Source organism: Elephas maximus, chromosome 13 (genome assembly GCF_024166365.1).
Source record: "Elephas maximus indicus isolate mEleMax1 chromosome 13, mEleMax1 primary haplotype, whole genome shotgun sequence".
NCBI lineage: Eukaryota > Metazoa > Chordata > Mammalia > Proboscidea > Elephantidae > Elephas > Elephas maximus.
In genome coordinates this window covers 57,433,579-57,455,216 of record NC_064831.1, presented here as the reverse complement: position 1 = coordinate 57,455,216, position 21,638 = coordinate 57,433,579, and the positions used below count along the sequence as shown (strand labels likewise).

At 36.6% G+C, this 21,638-nt stretch overlaps 1 protein-coding gene across 10 annotated transcripts in view; it reads right to left on the bottom strand.

The window, feature by feature from the left end:
* The window catches only part of IQCH (IQ motif containing H), a 256,643-nt gene that overhangs the window by 139,671 nt on the left and 95,334 nt on the right, over positions 1 to 21,638 (bottom strand). For 9 of the 10 annotated variants that reach the window (XR_007519882.1, XM_049905656.1, XM_049905654.1 and 6 more), the window contains exon 7: positions 14,978 to 15,106. Coding sequence is in view for 9 of the 10 variants with exons in the window: in XM_049905656.1 (XP_049761613.1) it covers positions 14,978 to 15,106 (129 nt within the window). In the remaining variant the exon portion in view is untranslated. Of the gene's footprint in view, positions 1 to 14,977; positions 15,107 to 21,638 lie in introns of those variants that run through there. The other variant, XM_049905664.1, reaches the window with a different exon arrangement.

Genomic DNA, 21,638 nt, shown 5'->3' with positions numbered 1-21,638 from the left:
CCAGTCTACACCTTGCTCCTGAGCTGTTTTGAATGCCCAAAGTTACCAGTAAAACCTTTTACTATTGCTTGCAGACTCTGTACACTTTTTGTTTAACTTGCAAGTTCCCTCAAAGAAGTAAGATTTATGAATAAATTTCCATGTTGAAACAAAACAGCAGCTGACAAGCTTTCAAGTGGGCAATTTTTTAAAGGATTTCAGTAAAATTTTAACAAAATACGGTAGGACAAAGATTGCAAAGATTTGTAATTTCACATGGATAATCCACAGTTAAAAAAAAAAATTTTTTTTAATCCACAGTTAATGGTATTTCTAAAAAAAATTAAGTTAATAAATTAAGATAACTAGGTGATATTTTCCTAGTTCTCTGCAGAAATGCTATCACTAAATTATAACTTCATGTAGCCTTGGACAGAATGGGGCACATGCATTTGAAGAATGTGTCTGCCTCACTTACAAAACTGAATTTGAAGGCATTGTCTATTTTGCTACCCAATTTCCCTTCTGGAAAAATCTGCATGATAAGTTTTGCCAGACTAATGTCAGGGGCAAAAAGCATTGTTTTTTCTGGACAAATTTATATGCTTCTGTAGAAGTTATTGATTCTTGCCTGCCAAGTAGCCATCCCCCTTCTCTTCCTTGCTAATTGTTGTGTGCTGTTGAGTCGATTCCAACCCACAGGGACCCTATAGGACAGAATTGAACTGCCCCATAGGGTTTCCTTAAGCTGTAAAGATTTATGGCTTTGGAAACTCTATGGGGCAGTTTGACTCTGTCCTATAGGGTCAGTATGAGTTGGAATCGACTTGATGGCAATGGATTTGGTTTTGGTTTAATCTTTATGGGAGCAGATAGCCAACTCTTTTCTTCCACGGAGCGGCCAGTGAGTTTGAACCAGTGATCTTTCTGTTAGCAGCCAAGCACTTAACCGTTACGCCACTAAAACTCCTTTCTTTTTAATAGGATCCCAGTTTTTTCAGGGTGACAGTATGTCACATTTAGCAAAAAATTTGTTTTTAATAAAGCACACAGTTAAATTTGAATTTCAGATAAACAATGAGCAATTTTTAATATGTCTCAAATATTAAATATGTTTAATGTCCAACAAAGAGGAATGGAATTTTCAAGAATGGATTAGACTATACATAACTCATCATATTAACTATTTAGTGTAAGTATGTCCCTGATCCTAGCCCTGGAGCCCTGGTGGCACAATGGTTAAGAGCCGCAGCTGCTAACTAAAAGGTTGCCAGTTTGAATCCACCAGCCGCTCTTTGGAAACCGTATGGGGTAGTTCTGCTCTGTCCTATAGGGTGGTTATGAGTCGGAATCAACTCAGCAGCACCTGTCTCTGGAGATTTACTTTGCCAGCCTCTCTTATGGAAGTGTTCACATGACCAGTGAGAAGAGCTGGCACTGCTACTTTTTCTTTCCACTTTTCACTATTATAAATGTTGCAGTGGTGGTCCTGGCGACATGCACAGAAATGAAAGGAACACTCCCAGGTCCAGATATGAAGTAGAAATTGAGCACTTAAGCAGATGCTGTGATCACCTTACATATATTGTCAGTCTCTGTTAACCTAGGGACTTGGGTTTTGCCTACTCATGGACAGGAGATAAGGCCTCAGGATCCTTGCGAAAAGCTGGGACTTTCAATAGGATGCATTCTCAGTGAAAGGGTGGCTTAGGAAAAATTTCAACCCCTGCCCAGGAGGATGAATAGGAAGCTTGTCACTTCCTGCCAGACTTCATCTCTATTCTGGGAGGAAAAAAAAAATCTCTCTTTAAGAATTCGAAATTCTAATTTGTGCCTCATGCAGCTTGAAGTTAACATTTATATTATTCACAAGTGTCAGAAATGCCAAGCTAAGAAACTGACATGAAATTTTTTCCGAAGCCAGGGTGATATTCCTGGGACTCTAAACAGAAGCTAATGCAAAACTACGTTGGAAGGTCACTCACCTCACAATCTAGGCCACAGGGACCCTCAGGAAAAAACAACCAAGAATACCCACCAAAGAAGAATTAACAATTCAAAAATCTTAAAATATTTAGTGACACAATCTACCTTGAGCAAGTCAGTAGAGGCCACCCCAAACAACAGAAACATACCTCAAAATTTGAAATAAAAGAGCAACCTGAGATTACAAAATAAAGATGCTTAAAATGATTTAAAGAGTAAAAGAGATGATATTTTAAAACAGCACATGCAGATTTGATGACAAACCAAACAGAACTTCCAGAAATGAAAAATACCGTTGTTAAAATTTAAGACTTACTGGGAAATTAGTGAAACAGAAAATAAATCCAAGGAAATTACTCAGAAAGCAACACAAAGATAAAGAAATGGTAAATGTGAAGGAGGAGGATAGAATGAGTAGCTCTGCCTAGTTCTAGTAGAAAAGAATATAGAGAAGAGAGTAAAGATACCATTCAAAGAGATAATGGAGGAGAATCTTACACAATGACCAAAAGACTTGAAGCCTCAGATTCAAGAAACATGGTGAGAGTCCTGAGCAGGATAAATTGAAATAAATCCATACCTGGCACTTCACAGGGAAACCTCATGAGAGAGAGAGAGAGAGGGAGAGGAGAGAGGGAGGAGGAGAGAGAGAGGAAGAGCAGAGACAGGTGGAGAGAGAGGAAGAGAAATAGAGACAGAAAATATGCATGAATTTTAAAAGCTTCCGGAGGGAAAATACAGATAACCTACAAAGGAACAACAATTAAACCAGAACTGACTTCTCTCAGTAGCAACAACAGGAGCTAGAAGATAATATTTTAATAATTCTCTCTCTAGGTAAAGTCAAAATTCAATAAAGAGGGAATTAAGGTATTTTCAAAAAATCAAAGACTAATAATATTTACTATTTACAGACTCTTGATGACAGAACTAAATTATGCTCTTCCATTATTTCTTTGAATAGTATCTTTACTCTCTTCTCTCTATTCTTTTCTACTGAAACTACTATCAGATATTAGGTAGACCTCATTCTGTCCTTTCCTTCATATTTACCGTTTCTTTATCTCTTCCTGCTACATTTTCAGCAAAAAGGAAACAAATGGAAGAGACGGTGAGAAAAGAAACTGAAAAATCTGAAGACTAAACCTAAATGAAACTAAATACATAAAAAACATAATACCTAGCTTGAAGTTAGAAAAACAAGACAGGGAATAATAACATATAAAACAGAAGTAGATTATCAGAATTAAAGGGTTCTAAAAATTTTTTTTTTAAAGTCCTTGGGATTATTCAAAATGGGGTAGAAATATTAATTTTTCTTTTGTTAAATCTTGTATGTATGTTAAATATAGAAAAGTATTAACTAAAAAACTGGAAGTAAAATGTATAATTTCCAAATCAGTAAAGGATGACGAAAGGAAACAAAATCCTTTTCAATAAAATAGGAAAACAGGCGAAAAAACACAGTAAAAAGCACAAACAAGATGGCATAAATATGTCAATATATCACAGATCACAATACATGTAAATGGATGCACTGTACTCATTATAAGATAAAGATTTTAAGATTGCATAAGAAGAAAACAAAATCCAGCTCAGTGCTGTATATAAGAAATATATCTTAAATATAACAGTACAGAGTAGTTGTAACAATGGAGATGAAGAATCTCATTTTGGCAGTATGGTGGACTGATCCTTTTATTGGAAATAAGTAATTTCTTCAGCGCTACCTTTAAATTCACTAATTCTCTCTTCAGCTGTAACAATCTGCTGCAAATTCCACTGACTGAGTTTGTAATTATATTTTCTGTTTCTAGACATTTTTTGGCTCTTTTCAAATCTTGATCTTTACTCATATCTTTGATTCTCTCCTTTATTTTTTGAAATACAGGAAACATACTCATTTTATATTCTATGTCTGATAAATATCTGAAGGTTTATGTATCTGATACCACTGATTTTGCTCACTCATGATGCCTTGTTTCCTTGTATGTTTTATAAATTTTGACTATGTAATGTGTCCATTTTCTTTAAAACTCAACCTATAGGAACCCTTTGAAGCCTAAGCTACTGGTAGGTTCTTCTAGACAGGGCTTACATTTGCTTCTGACAAGCAATGGGGACACACTAATCTGAGTCCACTTCAAACTAAATTCTCAGCTTAAGGTTTTTAGACCATTAGATCATGTGATTTGGGCTACATAATGGAATGCTTGCAAGTATAAAGTCTCTAGGGAAAATTTTATTTTTATTTTTCCAGAAATAATAAAAGCCATTAACATACAGATTCAAGATTCTCAATAAATCCCAAGCAAGAGAAATAAAAAGACATATCCACCTAGACATATCAGAGTGAAACTGTAGAAGATAAAAAGATTTTATATGCAAAGAAAAAAAAAAAGATAAATTACTTTTAAAGGAACCATAATTCAACCAATCACCAACTCCTCAACAGCAACTACGGTAGCCAGAAAACAATGGGATAACATCTTCAATGTGTTGGCAAAATACCTTTAAAAAAAAAAGCTTCCTAAAGTTGAATGTTCACCTATTCTACGACCAACATTTCTACTTCTATTTACCAAGCTAACATTTGTGCATATATAGTAGGAAACATGTGCAAGAATGTTCATAGCAGCACTGTTCACAATGGCAAAAACTTGAAACCAACTCAAAAACCCATCAACAGATAGGATAAAATAATTATGATATATTCAAACAATGGAATATCATACAGCAGGCAGAAGGGATGAATTCAGTGACATGCAAAATGTCCACCCTGAGACTTCAATTCAGTATTTCTGGGGAGGGCCTTTGCATCTCTATCTGATGCATACTAATACTAGTAAACAGGACATCTCTTTAGAACTTCAATTCTCCAGCTGTATGTATAGCTCACTATTCTTTCCTCTCATGTCAAGCCTACAAGGAGGATGAGTTAATAAGACTATTATGCAAATTTACACACCAACCACTAAGGCCAAAACGAAGAAATTTAAGATGTCTACCAACTTCTGCATCTGAAATTGATCAAACATGCAACCAAGATGCACTCATAATTACTGGCGATTGTAATGTGAAAGCTCAAAGAAGAAGGATCGGTAGTTGGAAAATATGGCCTTGGTGATTGAAATGACATTGGAGATTGCGTCATAGAATTTTGCAAGATCAATGACTTCTTCATTGCAAATGCCTTTTTTCAACAATATAAACGATGACTATATACATGGACCTCTCCATACAGAATATACAGGAATCAAATCGACTATATCTGTGGAAAGAGATGATGGAAAAGTTCAATATTAGTCAGAATGAGGCTGGGGCCAAATGTGGAACAGACCATCAGTTGCTCAAATACAAGTTCAAGTTGAAGCTGAAGAAAATTACAATGAGAGCCAAAGTACGAAATTGAATATATTCCACCTGAATTTAGAGACCATCTCAAGAATAGGTTTGATGTGTTGAACACTAATGACCAAAGACCAGACGGATTGTGGAATGACATCAAAGATATCACATGTAAAGAAAGCAAGAAGTCATTAAAAAGACAGGAAAGAAAGAAAAGACCAAAATGGGTGTCAGAAGAGACTCTGAAATTTGCTCTTGAACGCAGAGTAGCTAAAGTGAAAGGATGAAATGATAAAGTAAAAGAGCTGAACAGAAAATTTCAAATGGTGTTTCAAGAAGACAAAGTAAAGTATTACAATGAAATGTGCAAAGACCTGGAGATAGAAAACCAAAAGGGAAAAACACTCTCAGCATTTCTCAAACTGAAAGAACTGAAGAAAAAATTCAAGCCTTGAGTTGCAATAGTGAAGGATTCTATGGGGAAAATATTAAGTGACACTGGAATCATCCCAAAGAAGTTGGAAGGAATATACAGAGTCACTATTCCAAAAAGAATTGGTCAACGTTGAACCATTTCAGGAAATAGCATATAATTGAGAATTGATGGTAGTGAAGGAAAAGGTCCAAGGTGCACTGAAGGCACTGGCAAAAAACAAGGCTACAGGAATTGATGGAATACCAACTGAGATGTTTCAACAAATGGATGCAGCACTGTAAGTGTTCACTCATCTACGCCAATAAATTTGGAAGACGGTGCTATCTGGCTAACTGACTTGAAGAAAGCCATATTTGTGCCATTCCAAAGAATGGTGATCCAACAGGATGCAGAAAGTATTGAACAATATTATTAACATCATATGCAAGTAAAATTTTGCTGAAGATCAGTCAAAAGTGGTTGCAGCAGTACATCAACAGGGAACTGCCAGAAATTCAAGCCAAATTCAGAAGAGAACATGGAACAAGGGATATCATTGCTAATGTCAGATGAATCATGGCTACAAGCAGAGAATACCAGAAAGATGTTTACCTGTGTTTCATTGACTATGCAAAGGCATTCGACTCTGTGGATCATAACAAATTACAGATGACATTGAGAAGTATGGAAATTCCAGAACATATAATTGTGCTCATAAGGAACCTGTACTTCAACCAAGAAGCAGTTGTTTGAACAGAACAAGGGGATACTGAGTAGTTCAAAGTCAAGAAAGGTGTGCAGCAGGATTGTATCCTTTCACCATACTTATTCAATCTGTATACTGAGCAAATAATCCAAGAAGCTGGACAATATGAAGAAAAACTTGGCATCAAGATTGGAGGAAGACTTATTAACAACCTGCATTAAGCAGATGACACAACCTTGCTTGCTGAAAGTGAAGAGGACATGAAGCACTTAGTGATGAAGTTTCAAGACCACAGTTTTCAGTATGAATTACACTTCAACATAAAGAAAAGAAAAATCCTCATGACTGAACCAATAAGCAACATCATAATAAATGGAGAAAAGACTAAAGTTGTCAAGAATTTCATTTTACTTGGATCCACAATCATTGCCCATAGTAACAGCAATCAAGAAATTAAATGACCATTGCACTGGGCAAATCTGCTGCAAAAGAACTCTTTAAAGTGTTAAAAAGCAAAGATGTTGCTTTAAGGACTAAAGTGTGCCTGCCCCAAGCCATGGTGTTTTCAATCACTTCATATGCATGCAAAAGCTGGACAATGAATAAGGCAGACAGAAGAAGAATTGCCGCCTTTGAATTGTGGTGTTGGCGAAGAATATTGAATACACCATGGACTGCCAGAAGGATGAACAAATCTGTCTCAGGAGAGATCAGGCCCTGGAGAAGGACATCATGCTGCGTAGAGCAGAGGGTCAGCAAAAAAAGAATAAGGCCCTTGTGGTGGATTAATTACCTTTGTGCGTGGCCTTTCTAGCCATGGTCTTGTAACTCCCACCCAGGTGATTGTGTGATAGGGTAACTGTGGCCTACCAAGGGGATTGGTCAGTTTTACCTTAAAAGAAAGACAATTTCAGAGCAAAGGGGAGAGCCCGCCACCACCAAAGAAGGAGAGACCCTCAGCAGAAACCCACAGGAGATGGAACAGTTGGCTTCTTAGCCCGTGGAGTGAGAAAACTGAGTGCCTTTGGGCAAAGACCGAGGGCCAGGGAGAAGTTGACGCCTAGTCCACAAATTTGGGACTTGCCAGCCTCCACAATGGTGTGCGCCACTTCCTTTATATGGTTCGTGAATTCTGCATGACGTTGAACAACAGAAAGAAATTGACCTGGAAAAAAATGAACAGAGCTTTAAGGAGCTGTGGAACTATAACACAAGATCTAATATTTGTGTCACTGAAGTCCTGGGAAGAGAAGAGAAAGAGGGCAAAGTTGAAAAAGCACTCAGAAATAATGACTGAAAACTCCCCAAATTTGGCAAAAGGTATAAACCTACAGATTTAAGAAGATGAGTGAAACCCAAACAGGATAAACCCAAAGGAATCTACACCAAGACACATCGTAGTCAAATTTCTAAAAATTAAAGACAGAATAAAAATCTTGAAAGCAGCAAGAAACAATGTGCTACCTACAGGGGAAAAGGAATTAGAAGGACAGCAGATTTCTCATCAGAAACCATGGAGGCCAAAGGGAAGTGGCACAATATTTTTCAAATGCTGAAAGAAAAGAACTGTCACCCAGAATGCTATATCTAGGAAATTATCTTTCGAAATGGAAGAGAAATCAAGACATTCTCAGATGAATGGAAACTGAGACATTTTCACCAGTATATCTACCATTAAAAAAAAAAAAATGGCTAAAGAAAGTTCTCAAAACAGAAAGGAAATAATAAAAGAAGGAAACTTAGGACAACAGGAAAGAAGACAGTAAGCAAAAATATGGGTGAAAACAATAGGCTGTTGTTTCCTCTTGAGTTTCCTAACTTATATTTGATCACTGAAACAAAAATTATAACACTTTTGCATGTGGTTTTCAATGTATGTAGAGGAAATATTTAAGACAATTATAAAAAGGGGAATGTAAACAGACATTAAAGGAGGTAAGGGTTTTACACTTCAAATGAACTGTAAAATGACAACCAGTTGGCTGTGATAAGTTATGTGTACATTATGTAATATCTACAGCAATCACTAAAAAACTTATACAAATACACTAAAAAACACAATTGTTGTTAGTTATCGTTGAGTCGATTCTGACTAATGCTGACCCCATGTATGCAGAGCAGAACTGTTCCATAGTATTATCAAGGTTGTGATTTCTAGGAAGCAGATGGCCCAGGCCTGTCTTTTGAGGTGCCTCTGGGTAGGTTCAAATCACTAACCTTTTAGTTATTAGTCAAGCACTTAACCATCTGCACCACCCTGGGACTAAACACATATATACACACACAATAGATAAATAAAAATGGAATTATGAGAAATGTTCAACTAACCTACAGGAATGTAGGGGGAAAAAAAAACTCAGAAAAATAGAAAATGAATCAAACTAGAAATCAGTAACAGAAGGATAAGAGGTAAACCAACACTTTAAAACTAAACAACATACTTCTAAATAATCTAAGAGGCTATCTCCAGGGAAATAAAAAAAAAAACACTGAGCTGAATGAAAATACAACATATCAAAATTTGTAGAACACAGCTAAAGCAGTGGTGAAAGGGAAATTTATAGCACTAAATGCCTGCATTAGAAATGAAGAAGAGTCTCTAATCAAGAATCTAAGCTACCGCCTCAAAAACCTAAAAAAAAAAGAATTCCACAATTAACTCAAAGTAAGGAGAAGGGAGGAAATAATAAAGAACAGAAATCAATGCAATTGAAACCAGAAAAATATTAGAGAAAAATCAATGAACAAAAAGCTGTCTTTTTGAAAAGATTAAAAAAACCTTAAAAAGGCTGGCCAAGAGAGAAGAGACATATTACTAGTATCAGGAATGAAGTAGATAATACATCCCCCAGATATCAAAGGAATAATAAGGGAATACTGCAAACAACGCTACACAATGAACTTCACGGCTTAGATAAAATGGACCAATTATTTGGAGGAAAAAAAAAAAAAAAACTACCACAACGCACTCAATCTGAAATACACATTCGAATAGTCCTGTGACTATTAAGGAAGTTTAATCATAATTTTAGTCTCCAGAACAAGATTGCTTAACTGGAGAATTCCACAAAATGTTTAAAGAATAATTATTCTACATAGTAGAGGAGCAGGCAACATTCTCCAATAATGTTATGAAGCTAGTATTAATTACCCTGACACTAAAACCAGACAAAGACAGTACAAAAAAGAAAACTATAGACCAATATCCCTCATGAATATAGATGCAAAAATTCTTATCAAAAAATAGCAAATAAAATTCAGCAACATATGAAAAATTATATGCCATGACCGAGAGGTTTATTCTAGGGATGCAAGACTATTTCAATATTTAAAAATCAATCAATGTAATCTACCACATTAGCAGGCTAAAGAAGAAAAACCACACATGCTTATGTCAATTGATAGAGAAAAAGCATTTCACATAATTCAACACTTATTCATGATAAAAAATCTCAGAAAAATAGGAACGGAGGGGAACTTCCTCAACTTTAAAGAAATCTACAGCTGATATACATAATGGTAAAAGATGCTTTCTCCTTAAGATCAAGAACAAGGGAAGAATGTATCTCTCACCACTCTTAAGCAACACAGTGCTGGAACTTCAGCCAGTGTAATAAAACAAGTAAAAGGCATTAGACTGGAAAGCAAGGAATACAGCTGTCCTCATTTGCAGATGACATGATTGTTTACATAGAAAATCCCAAGGAATCCACAAAAAACTTCCTAGAACTAATAAGTAGGTTCAGCAAGGTCCCATGATATGAGATAAAAAAATAGACATACAAAAATCAATTGTATTTCCATATACTTGCAATGAACACATAGACACCAAAATCAAGAGAACAGTATCATTTATGATCATGTAAAAAAAAAAAGTGAAATAATTAGGTGTAAATCTAACAAACTATATGCAGGATTTTTATGCTGAAAACTATACAATGCTGATGAAAGAAACAACAAAAAAGTCTAAAAAAACATACTGTGTCCATAGGTTGTACAATTCAATACAGTAAAGATGTCAAATCTTCCCAAATTAATATACAAGTTTTAACACAACTGCTATAAAAAAAATCAGTAAAATATTTTGTAGATACAGACAAAATTATTCTAAAACTTATATGGGAAGACAAAGGAATTAGAATAGTTTAAAACAATTTTGAAAAAGAATAAAGTAGAAGGAATGGGTCTACCCAATTTCAAGACCTATTGTATACGTAACCAAACCTGTGTGGTACTGGCAGAGGGACAGACATACAGAATGAGAGAACAAAATAGAGGACACTGAAATACACCCAGACTTGATTTTTAACAAAGGTGCAAAAGTAGTTCAGTGGGGCCTTTTCAACAAGAGCAATTGGGCATCCACAAGCAAAAAAAAAAAAAAAACCAATCTAAGCCTCACACCTTATACAAAAATTAACTCAAAATGAAAACTATGAAACTTTTAGAAAAATCCTAAGAGAATATCTTTGGATCTAGGGCTAGGCAAAGAGTTTTTAGACTTGACACCAAAAGCATGATCCATAAGAGAAAAAAACTGATAAATTGTACCTCATCAAAACTAAAAACTTGCTCTGTGAAAGACCCTATAAACAGGATCAAACGACAAACTACAGATGGGAAGGAAATATTTGCAAATCACATATCCAACAAAGGACTAGTATCTGCAACATAGCACGAACTCTCAAAATTCAGCAGTAAAAAATAAACAATCCAATCAGAAAATGTCCAAAGAGGATACAGTGATGCCAAACAAGCACAGGAAAAGATGTTCAACATCATTAGCCATTAGGGAAATGCAAATCAAAACTGCCACTAGATATCACTACGTACCTATCAGAACGGCTAAAATAAAATAAATAAATAAAGTAACAACGTGAAATGCTGGTGAGGATGCAGAGAAACTGGATCACTTCAAGTTGCTGATGGGAACATAAAATGATAGTGTCATTCTGGAAAATTGTCTGGCAGTTTCTTAAAAAACAAACCAAAAAAAAACTTCTAACAACCATATGTTGAAGCAATTTCACTCCTGAGCATTCATCCCTCCCAGAGAAACGAAAACTTAAGTTCACACAAAAATCTGTACAGGAATGCTTACAGCAGCTTTATTCACAATAGCCAAAAGCTGGAAACAACCCAGGTGTCCTTCAGTGAGTGAATGGTCAAACAACTGTGGTACATTAATACTGTGAAATGATACTAAGCAAAAAAAAAAAAAAAAAAGGAACAAAATATTCACACACATAACAACCTGAATGAATCTCCAGAGAATTATGCTGAGTGAAAAAAGCCAATCTGAGAAGGTTAGGTACTATACGATTCCATTTGTCTAACATTCTTGAGATGACACAATTATAGAAATGGAGAACAGATTGATGATCGCCAGGGATTAAGAAGGGTGTGCAGTAGGAGGGAAGTGGGCGTGGTTACAAAAGTACAACCTAAGGAATCCTTGTGGTGATGGAGATGTTCTGTGTCTTGGCTGTATCAGTATCCTGCCTGTGATGTTTTGCAAGATGTTAACATTGGGGAAAACTAAGTAAGATACATGGGATCTCTCTGTATCATGCCTCACAACTGCACGTGAAACTACAATTATCATAAAATAAAATGTTTAACTAAAAGAAAAATGCTGTTAAGAGAGTGAAATGCCAAGCCACAGCACTGGAAAAATTATTTGCAATGTATACAGCTGATGAAAGATTAGCACTAGAATATATAAGCAATTCCTATAAATCATTCAGAAAAAGACAATCCCATCTAAAAAAAAATGGGTTAAAATCTCAAATCACTTTACAAAACAGTATACTCGAATGATCAATTATATGTATCAAAAAACTTCTCAACTTTGTTGTTCATCAGGGGGATATAGAAATTGAACCCACAGACACCACAAGAGATTCTTCAGAATAGGTAAAATTTAAAAAGCTAATATACCAAATGTTGGCAGTGATGCATATTATTTAATATACATTCTCAGAGCCTGCTAATAGGAAGATAAATCAGTGTTAACTTTGGAAAACTGGCAGTATCTACTAAAGCTAGCATATACCCTATGTTATGGATTGAATTGTGTCCCCTCAGCCCCCCAAATATATGTAGGAATCTGAACCCCTATACCTCTGAATGTAATCCTATTTGGAAATAGGGTTTTCTCTGTGTCCTGGATTGATTTGTTTCCCCCCAAAATATCTGTCAACTTGGCTGGGCCATTGAGTCCCAGTATTGTGTGACTGTCCACCATTGTATGTGATTTCCCTATGTGTTGTAAATCCTATCACTATGATGAAATGAGATAGATTAGTGGCAGTTATATTCACGAGATCTACAGGATTAGATAATGTCTCAAGCCAATCTCTTTGAGGTATGAAAGAGAGAAATGAGTAGAGAGATGGGGGACCTCATACCACCAAGAAAGCAGCACTGGGAGCAGAGCACATCCTTTGGACCTGAGGTTCCTGCACTGAGATGCTCCCAGACCAAGGGAAGACTGATGACAAGGACCTTCCTCCAGAGAGGACAGAGAAAGCTTTCCCCTGGAGTTGGCGCCCTGAATTTGGACTTCTAGCCTACAGGACTGTGAGGGAATAAACTTCTGTTTGTTAAAGCCATCCACTGTGGTATTTCTGTTATAGCAGCACTAGATGACTAAGACACTTTGTTATATTAATTAGGTTATACCCTAGTAGTGTGGGTTCTAAACCTAATCATATCTGAGTTATAAAAAGAGCAGATGAGACACAGAGGCATGAACTCACAAGGGAAGACAGATGCCATTTGGGGATCACTAAGGAACACCCAGGGCTAATAACATGAAAGGAGTCAACATGGCCAAGACCCTGATTTGGACTTTAAGCCTCTAGGATGATGAGAAAATTAATTTGTGTTCTTTAAAGTTACACACTTGTAGTATTTCTGTTACAATAGCACTAGGAAGCTAAGATACCCTAAAAAAAAAAAAAAAAAAAGATACCCTATGACCCATCAATTCTACTTTTTGACATTTATCCAACAGAAACATATACATATGTATATTAAAAGACATCTACAAGAATGCTCATAGCCAGACTCAACATCGAGTTCCATCTCTGACTTGGAGACGACTTCCGCAGCTGTCCTCATAACGCCTGTATCCCATCTAGCTGGAAGGAGGAAGCTATTTTCCTTTCCTCTTAAGAGCACAACCTAGAAGATTCCCTCTCTACTTCTGCTTACATTCTCATTGTCCAGAATCTAGTCACATGGTACACCTAGCTGCAAGGAAGCCTGGGAAATGTTAGCCGAGTTGCCATATACTCACTGAAACTCTTACTACTATGGAAGTAGGGAAGAATGAACATTGAGGACAACTGATGGTCTCTATTCCAGCCTATATCATATGATTCCTTTCAATCTCCAGCATCATCTCCTCACTCCCTCCCTCTCTCCCTTGTTCATGGCTCTCCAGCCACACTGGGCTTCTTGCCCATTCCCTCCTTAGTCCTCAGGGCCTTTGTACCTGTGTTATCCTATATCTGGGATTCTACTCCCTAGGTGGATTGACACAGTGGCTGCAACTATGGGCTCTAACATAGCAACAACTGTGAGGATGGTGCAGGACCAGGTAGTGTTTCATTCTGTTGTACACAGGGTCGCTATGAGTCAGAACTGACTTGATGGCACCTAACAACAGTTCCCTAGATCTTTACATGACTGGCTCTTTCTCATTCTTTGGATCTTATCACACCTCTCCTGAGAAATATTCCCTGACCTTTGCCCCACAAGCAAAGTAACCCCCTCCTATCACTCTCCAATGTATGCTGTTTTATTTCTAGCACTTATCACTAGTTTACATTGCCATATATTTATCTAATTATTACCTATGTTTTGCACTAGAATGTAAACACCATAAAAACCTAAGTGTTGTCTGCCTTGTTTTCTGTCGGATCCTTAGCACTTAAATGGTGCCTTGGATAAAGGAAGCATTTGACAAATATTTGATGGATGGATGATTTAATTTAGTTAAAACCCCTCATAACTGGGAAAGCTGAGGCTCAGAGTAGGTAAATGGCTTGCTTGAGGTTCTGCAACTGGTTAGTAGATTCCTATGTTGGAACTTTTCTATAACATACCCCATTTCCTCCAGCCACCTCTTTGAAGTCTTCTTCTATCTCACCCCTCAGTGATCATTCTTCTGAACTCTGATAGTATGAGATTTTAACATTCACTTGGTTTTTATGCTATGCTAGTTTGCACTGTTACTTGTCTTTTGTTAACAATATAATCTATTGCTATTATATCTGTCTTGTTTCTCCAACCAAACTGTAAGCCTTCGGAAAATACCAACCTTCTAAACTACACACGGAACACAGCCCCTCAATAAGCATTTCACAAAGATGGCTAATGTTACTTTATTTAATAAAGTGAAACTCAGAATCATTACAACTTACATCTTGTCCTGTTACTGAGAATAAAATTTGTATACCAGAAGGCTTGATTTTCTGGAGAAGTAATTTCTGTGTAGCCCTGCCTAAGCATGGAGGCAAGAGTATCTGTATTACCTGCAGTTGGGATCTTATGTGCCTCATCAAAGCTATGCAGAGGAGCTGCTCTGGGTGTAATGGGTGGATTCTGAAAGGTAATCCTTGCTGTTGGTGGAATCAATCCTCGTTCCATCATACTTAAAATCCCTAAAAATGAAGGTTAACAGAATATAAATTAAACTCCAAACACTTCCACAAAGTCTATACTCTATAAATTTCATGAGTATAACCTACTCTATTCTTCATCTTATTTGTGAGGCTACGTCTAGTGCCTTTAATCCCTTGCATGAAAAAATAGCAACAGTGCACGCTCATTTAAGTCTAATATTCTAACCCAAGGAAAAAATGGCATTTCCAATAGCAGTAATATGAAATAAAATCGCACTAAGACAATTTCATTTTAAGGTAGAAATACAACTTCAGAACTAAAACTTTTTTTTTTCAAATTGTGCTATAGGTGAAAGTTTACAGCTCAAGTTAGTTTCTCATACAAAAATTTAGACACACGTTGTTATGTGACCCTAGTTGCTATCTATAATGTGACTGTCCATTCCTCCTTTCTACCCCGGATTTCCCGCATCCATTTAAGTAGGTCCTATCCCTTTCTGCCCTCTCATCTCTCCTCTGGACAGGAGCTGCCCATTTAGTCTCGTGTGTCTACTTGAACTAAGAATCACACTCTTCACAAATATCATTTTATGTCCAGTCTATTCTTTGTCTGAAGAGTTGGCTTCAGGAATGGTTTTAGTTCTGGGTTAACAGAGAGTCCTGGGGTCATGTCTTCTAGGGTGCCTCCAGTCTCAGACCATTAAGTCTGGTCTTTTTACGTGAATTTGAATTCTGTACCCCATTTTTCTCCTGCTCAGTCAGGGGCTATCTGTTGTGTTCCTTGTCAGGGTGGTCACTGGTGGTAGCTGGGCACCATCTAACAAACTAAAACTTCTTTATGCTCATGACATTTTCAATTATTAGTAATATTGTTATCCTTTTTAAAATTCAGAGAAATCAGATACCCAAGAAGATTCTCTGTTCTGAAAGAAATAAAGTCCCTGTTCTTGAAACCATGCCCCCTGTTGTTGTAATCAGTCATGTTTTATAAAACAAGGAGTTATTTTTAGATATTTCTCATATGATCCTAAGATGTGAATGTCCAAATAGGTTATTTTAATGTAACTGGGCAACATGGTTAGTATTAAGGCAACTAATTTATAATTCCTAGAACTCATACTGTTATCAGCATGGCTGGTGCCAAGACTTTTTAAGGACAAAAGATGTTGTTAAGTAAGTAAACAAATGGATAAATGAAGAATTGAAGAAAGCCTGTTGTCAGGGGCAAAACTTCGATTAAGGTGGATCTATTGTACTGAGCCCTGGTGGCACAGTGATTAAGACCTCAGCTGCTAATCAAAAGGTCAACAGTTCGAATCCACCAGCTGCTCCTTGGAAACTATGGGGCAGTTCTACTCTGTCCTATAGGGTCACTATGAGTCAGAACCGACTCGACAGCAACTAACAACAACAACACCATAGAAGTAGAGCCCAGGTGGTGCAGTGGTTAAGAACTATGGCTGCTAACCAAAAGGTCGGCAGTTTGAATCCACCAGCTGTTCCTTGGAAACCCTATGGGGCAGTTCTACTCTTTCCTATAGAGTCACTATGAGTCAGAATCGACTAGAAGGCAATGGGTTTTTTGTTTGTTTTTTTATTGTATTGGAGCCAGAAACCCAGAAATTCACTGGGTACTTGACATAAGCTTGTGGTAGGGCTTCAATTTCTTTTTGTTACCATATGTTATGGGAAGAAAAGTGAAGAACTCTGGGTCTCAATAAAATCCTAGCATATAAACTGTGTGTACCAAGCTGGAGTAAGTCAAAGAAGTTCGCATGCATTTTAAGAGGGACCAATATTATTTCCATTTGCCTTATGATTTCTGTTACTGTATTATGTTGCTACGAAGGATGTTAAAGTTTAGTGCTACAGGAATTATGAAGAATGATCACTAAGGGGTTGGAGAGCTGAAGACTTCACTCGTAAAACAAAGAGATCTTTAGTTTACTGACTGCAGAATCATTTTGTGGGGTGAATTTCTTACTAAAAGTAAAATTTGGGGGCCCCATGCCAGACCTGTCTAAAACGCTGAGATCAGGGCCTAGAAATCTGCATTATTGAAACTTTCCGGGAAATACTCATGTGCACTGAAGTTTGAGAACCACTACAATGGTGGCTCACTAGTAGTCTACATTTTAAACAAGCATTTTAACCAAGTCAATCTTTTGTACTCTGAAAACTTAAGAACTACTGATCCATAGCACAACTCTCCAGGTCCTGCTTGAAATTAATACTTCAGGTTTTAATTTTTATAGCCCTAGATTTAACTACCTTAAAATATTAAGACTAATTCTTTGTCTTCACAAATATTTTCCACCTATAAATATTAAATCCCCTTTCAAGAACTATTCCTGCTTTGCAGATGTGAAGAGTTCCTCATAATTCAGTAATTTTCATTTCTAGAGTCAGTTTCATTCTCTGAGAATTTCAAAAAACACAGGCATGATTTTTAACCCTTGTTTTAGTACTGGTTGAAGCAATTAACTTTATTTATTTTATTTTATAGATATAATATTTTTTTCCCTCCTTGGAAACCCTATGGGGCAGTTCTGTTCTGTCCTACAGGGTTGCTATGAGTTGGAATCAACTCTATGACAATTTTTTTTTTTTTTAAATACACAACAAAACGTATACCACTTCAATAATTTCTACGTGTACCATTCAGTAACAGTGGCTACATTCTTCAAGTTACGCCACCTTCCTCAACAGCCTTTTCCAAACTATCTCACCATCCTTTGTACAACCTCACTGCCCCCTTAGGCTTCTCCTCTATCCTTTCAAGTTGCTATTTTCAATTTGATCACATAATTTCTTAAAATAGTGTAATGCTTAATGCAGACAATCTTTTCTAATTAAACTATTATTTGATTCAAAGATGACTTCAGAGGATAGTTTTGATTCAAGGTTTAAAGATCTCCTCAGGGTATTAGTTTTGAGGGGGAGGGTGTCATCTGGCCTTAATGGCTCCAGAAAGTCTGGGTTCCATGAGAATTTGAAATTCTGTTCTGCATTTTCCCCCTTTTGATCAGGATTCTTCTATAGAATCCTTGATCTAAATGTTCAGTAATGGTAGCTGGGCATCATCCAGTTCTGGTCTCATGGCAAAGGAAGTAGTTGTTCATGGAGGCAATTAGACACATATTTCATTTCCTCCACCAGTTCTTGACTCTCTTTCTTCCTCTGGTGCTTCCAGTGACTTGAGACCAATTGTACCTGGGATGGTCGCTGGCAAGCTTTTAAGATTACAGGCACTACACAACAAACGAGGAGGTAGAATAGAAGCACCAGGATCAATATTTGGCCAGCAATTCACTTAATTTTACACACATACAGATGTGTGGGCACTGACCATTGTAAGGAAAAAGTTAAGACTCTGAAATAAACCAAAGAGATTATTGGATATCTTTTCACTGGAATGCTGAAGTGTCTGGGGATTATCTGATTCTTTAGGGCTATGTACTTTTGTCTTTCATTAGTCTATTTTACAACTCTGTAGACATTAAGGTTGATTTGTAGAAAACTGATAAAACCAAAAAACCTAATGCCATTGAGTCAATTCCGACTCATAGTGACCCTACAGCAATGCAAATAATTCTTGTCTGTGCTCATGCCAACAAATTCTGTCTTATTGAGGGACAAACCTCCCCCACTCCCTTCTCTTAAAAGCCAGTTTTGCATCCATTTGCAAATTTATTTCAATATTCTTGATTTCTACATGTGTCTGTTTTTTGGATACTCCTTTGAATTTATTGTAACATCTTGTTATAATGGTTCCCTCATTTAATTAATGAGCTAAATAAAATCTTTAACATTTTGTTCATTTTATTTTTTTCTAAGAGTCACAAGTTTACTTTTTAGTTAAATATATATATATATATATATATATATATATTCTTTAACAGTTTCGGAGGTTCTACCAAGATGAGCAGAGAATTCACCTGAAATGCCAGAAATGGTGTGCATTATAAACAGCCAAGCCCAGGCACAGGCTTTCTTGCTTCCCAGAGGTGAATTTGATGTTGCAATAGAACTTTGTTGACTCTGTTTTTCTAATTTTAATTTTACCCTCTATTAGCTTTGTGTTTTGTTTTTGGTTCATTTATGGCTGATAAGTTATTCTCTGTTGGTATAGATGCAATGACTGGGAATTTGGTGATCTCTGTAAGCGGATTAATGTCTTACATAGACCTATTCTCTGTGGTGAGAGACAATTGAGAAATATGGTTTGTTAGTATTTTGTTTATCATTTGTCTATTTTGAGTTCAAATCAACCAGCAATTTCATTAGCACAAAGAAGAAGGACAGTTCTTTGATATCAGGACTAGTCAAATTTTTGTGTTTATTTTTTACTTGTGGCTGGAATTATAGAATTGAGGCTGTAAGCTCTCTGTGTACCTTTATGTCTAGGTATCTGTAATTCAGGAAGAGCTTTACCCCTCATTGTGTATAATGTTTTCCTTCTCTAGGAGCCCTGGTGGTGCAATGGTTAAGCACTGGCCTGCTAACCAAAAGATTGGCGGTACAAACCCACCCAAAGGCTCCGTGGAAGAAAGACCTGGCAATCTGCTTTCATAAATATTATAGCCATGAAAACCCAAAGGGGCAGTTCTACTCTGTTACATGTGGTTGCTATGAGTCATAAATCAACTCACTAGCACCAAACAGCAACAACAGATGGCACTGGTAAATTAGATAGTAAAATCTCTTGAATTAAAGGAATGATGTTCAATTGGCTTATAGAGAAAAATAAGTGCTTATATAAACTGAATATTCTTTAAATTCCCAGGAAATAAAGAAATTGAACTTCTAATACTTTAAATATCTCCCCCCGCCGTGCTCCCCAATTCAGAAATTCTCATTGAGTCTCATTTTTCATAGCAGTAGTTACTTGCATAGTTTCAATAATAATCCATTCTCCTTTTAACAGGATATAACTGGAAAAATTACTCATGCAACCAAGGCCTTGTCTGGAATTTCATATCTGAGAATGAGGATTATTTAATCAGGTATGACAAATCACTTTTAAAGAACTAAGGTTGACTTAATGGAGTCAGTACTTACAAATCCCCCCCAGGAAAACTGGCATCATAAATGGCTTACAGTATTCCCATCCTTACAGGCGGTAAGCAAGGTCACTTCCTGACAGGTCCAAGAACCTTAGGATATTTGGGGTACCTGGAGAGGAGAGGGATTTACCCAAATATATAGTTCCTGCAGTTGCAGTCTGGTGAACAGAGTTTCTTAGGCTTGATTTCCTAGTCTTGGTATAGCAGATAATAAAGGCTTTTAAAAGTTCAAACAGATTCCTTATGATGACCTATATGGTAAATTAACATTCTTGCCGTACCTATGTAAATTCTCAGACCAAAGTTAATGAGACCAGCCTTATTTTGCAATTAAGAATAGCTTATTTTGAGATCACAGTGATCGGGCTGGGTGATCAAAACGGGGAAAGATCGTTTAAAAAATTTTTTCTTTAAAGTCTTAGAATAAGCAAAAGAGATTACTTTCAATGGAATGCTGGAGTCTCCAGGTATTATCTGAACCTAGCCTTTGACTAGGCTATTTTATAGCTCTGTAGAGATTAGGGTTAATTTGTGGGAAAAAAAAAAGATAACAATGCAAGTAAATTCTATCTGGTGAAGGGGCAACCCTCCTCCCCATGAAAAAGCCAACTTTGCATTCATGTGTAAATTCATTTCAATATTTCTGATCTATAAATGTGCCTATTCTTTGGATTCTCCTTTGAACTGATTGTGACATTATACCTTCCTCCCTCATTTAATTGCTGAGTTAAATAAAATCTTCGACATGTGTTCATTTCATATTTGTATGAGTCATGATTTTATCCATTTTGAAAATTATTCTTTAAGACCATTGTCTCATGAAATCCTCATAACACTTTTACGAGGTTGGCATTATTTTCCTATTGAATAGATTAGGAAGCAGAAGCTCACTGATTCAGCCAATATTTGTTAAGTGCCTATTATGTGTCAGGAACCATTATGGAAGCTGGAGATACAGTGGTGAACCAAACAGACTTCATGGAACTTCTAGCAGTGGGAAATAAATAAATATATAAGGACAAATTGTGCTAATCTACGAAGAAAACCAACAGGTACCTAAGTGATTTTTACAGGAAGAGACAAAAACACTTGTAAAGGCCTAACACGTTTGGCCTGATAAGAAACAAAGAGAAGGTCTATGTGTCTGGCGCACAGTCAAGGGGAGAGCAGCGTGAGAGGAGAATGGAGATACATGAAGGGCCATGTCACGCAGACCTTGTTTATGGCAGTTAGAGCTTATTCTAGGATCAGACAGCAACTTGCTAGATGCCACGCAGAGCCTAAATTTAAAATGTGGTCTGTGTATGGTGAAACTTATATTCTTAACCATTTGGAAAAACAAAAGGCTTTCTTTTTTGGACTTAACCCAGTAACTCAAGAAAAAGTAGGGAAAGTTACCCTGCATTTTCCAAAATGATTCTATTTTCTGGTTGTTAATCTTTTACCTCATGCTGAACTTTGGCGACCTGGAATGAGACTTAAATGCCAACTAAGGGCCCCGAGAG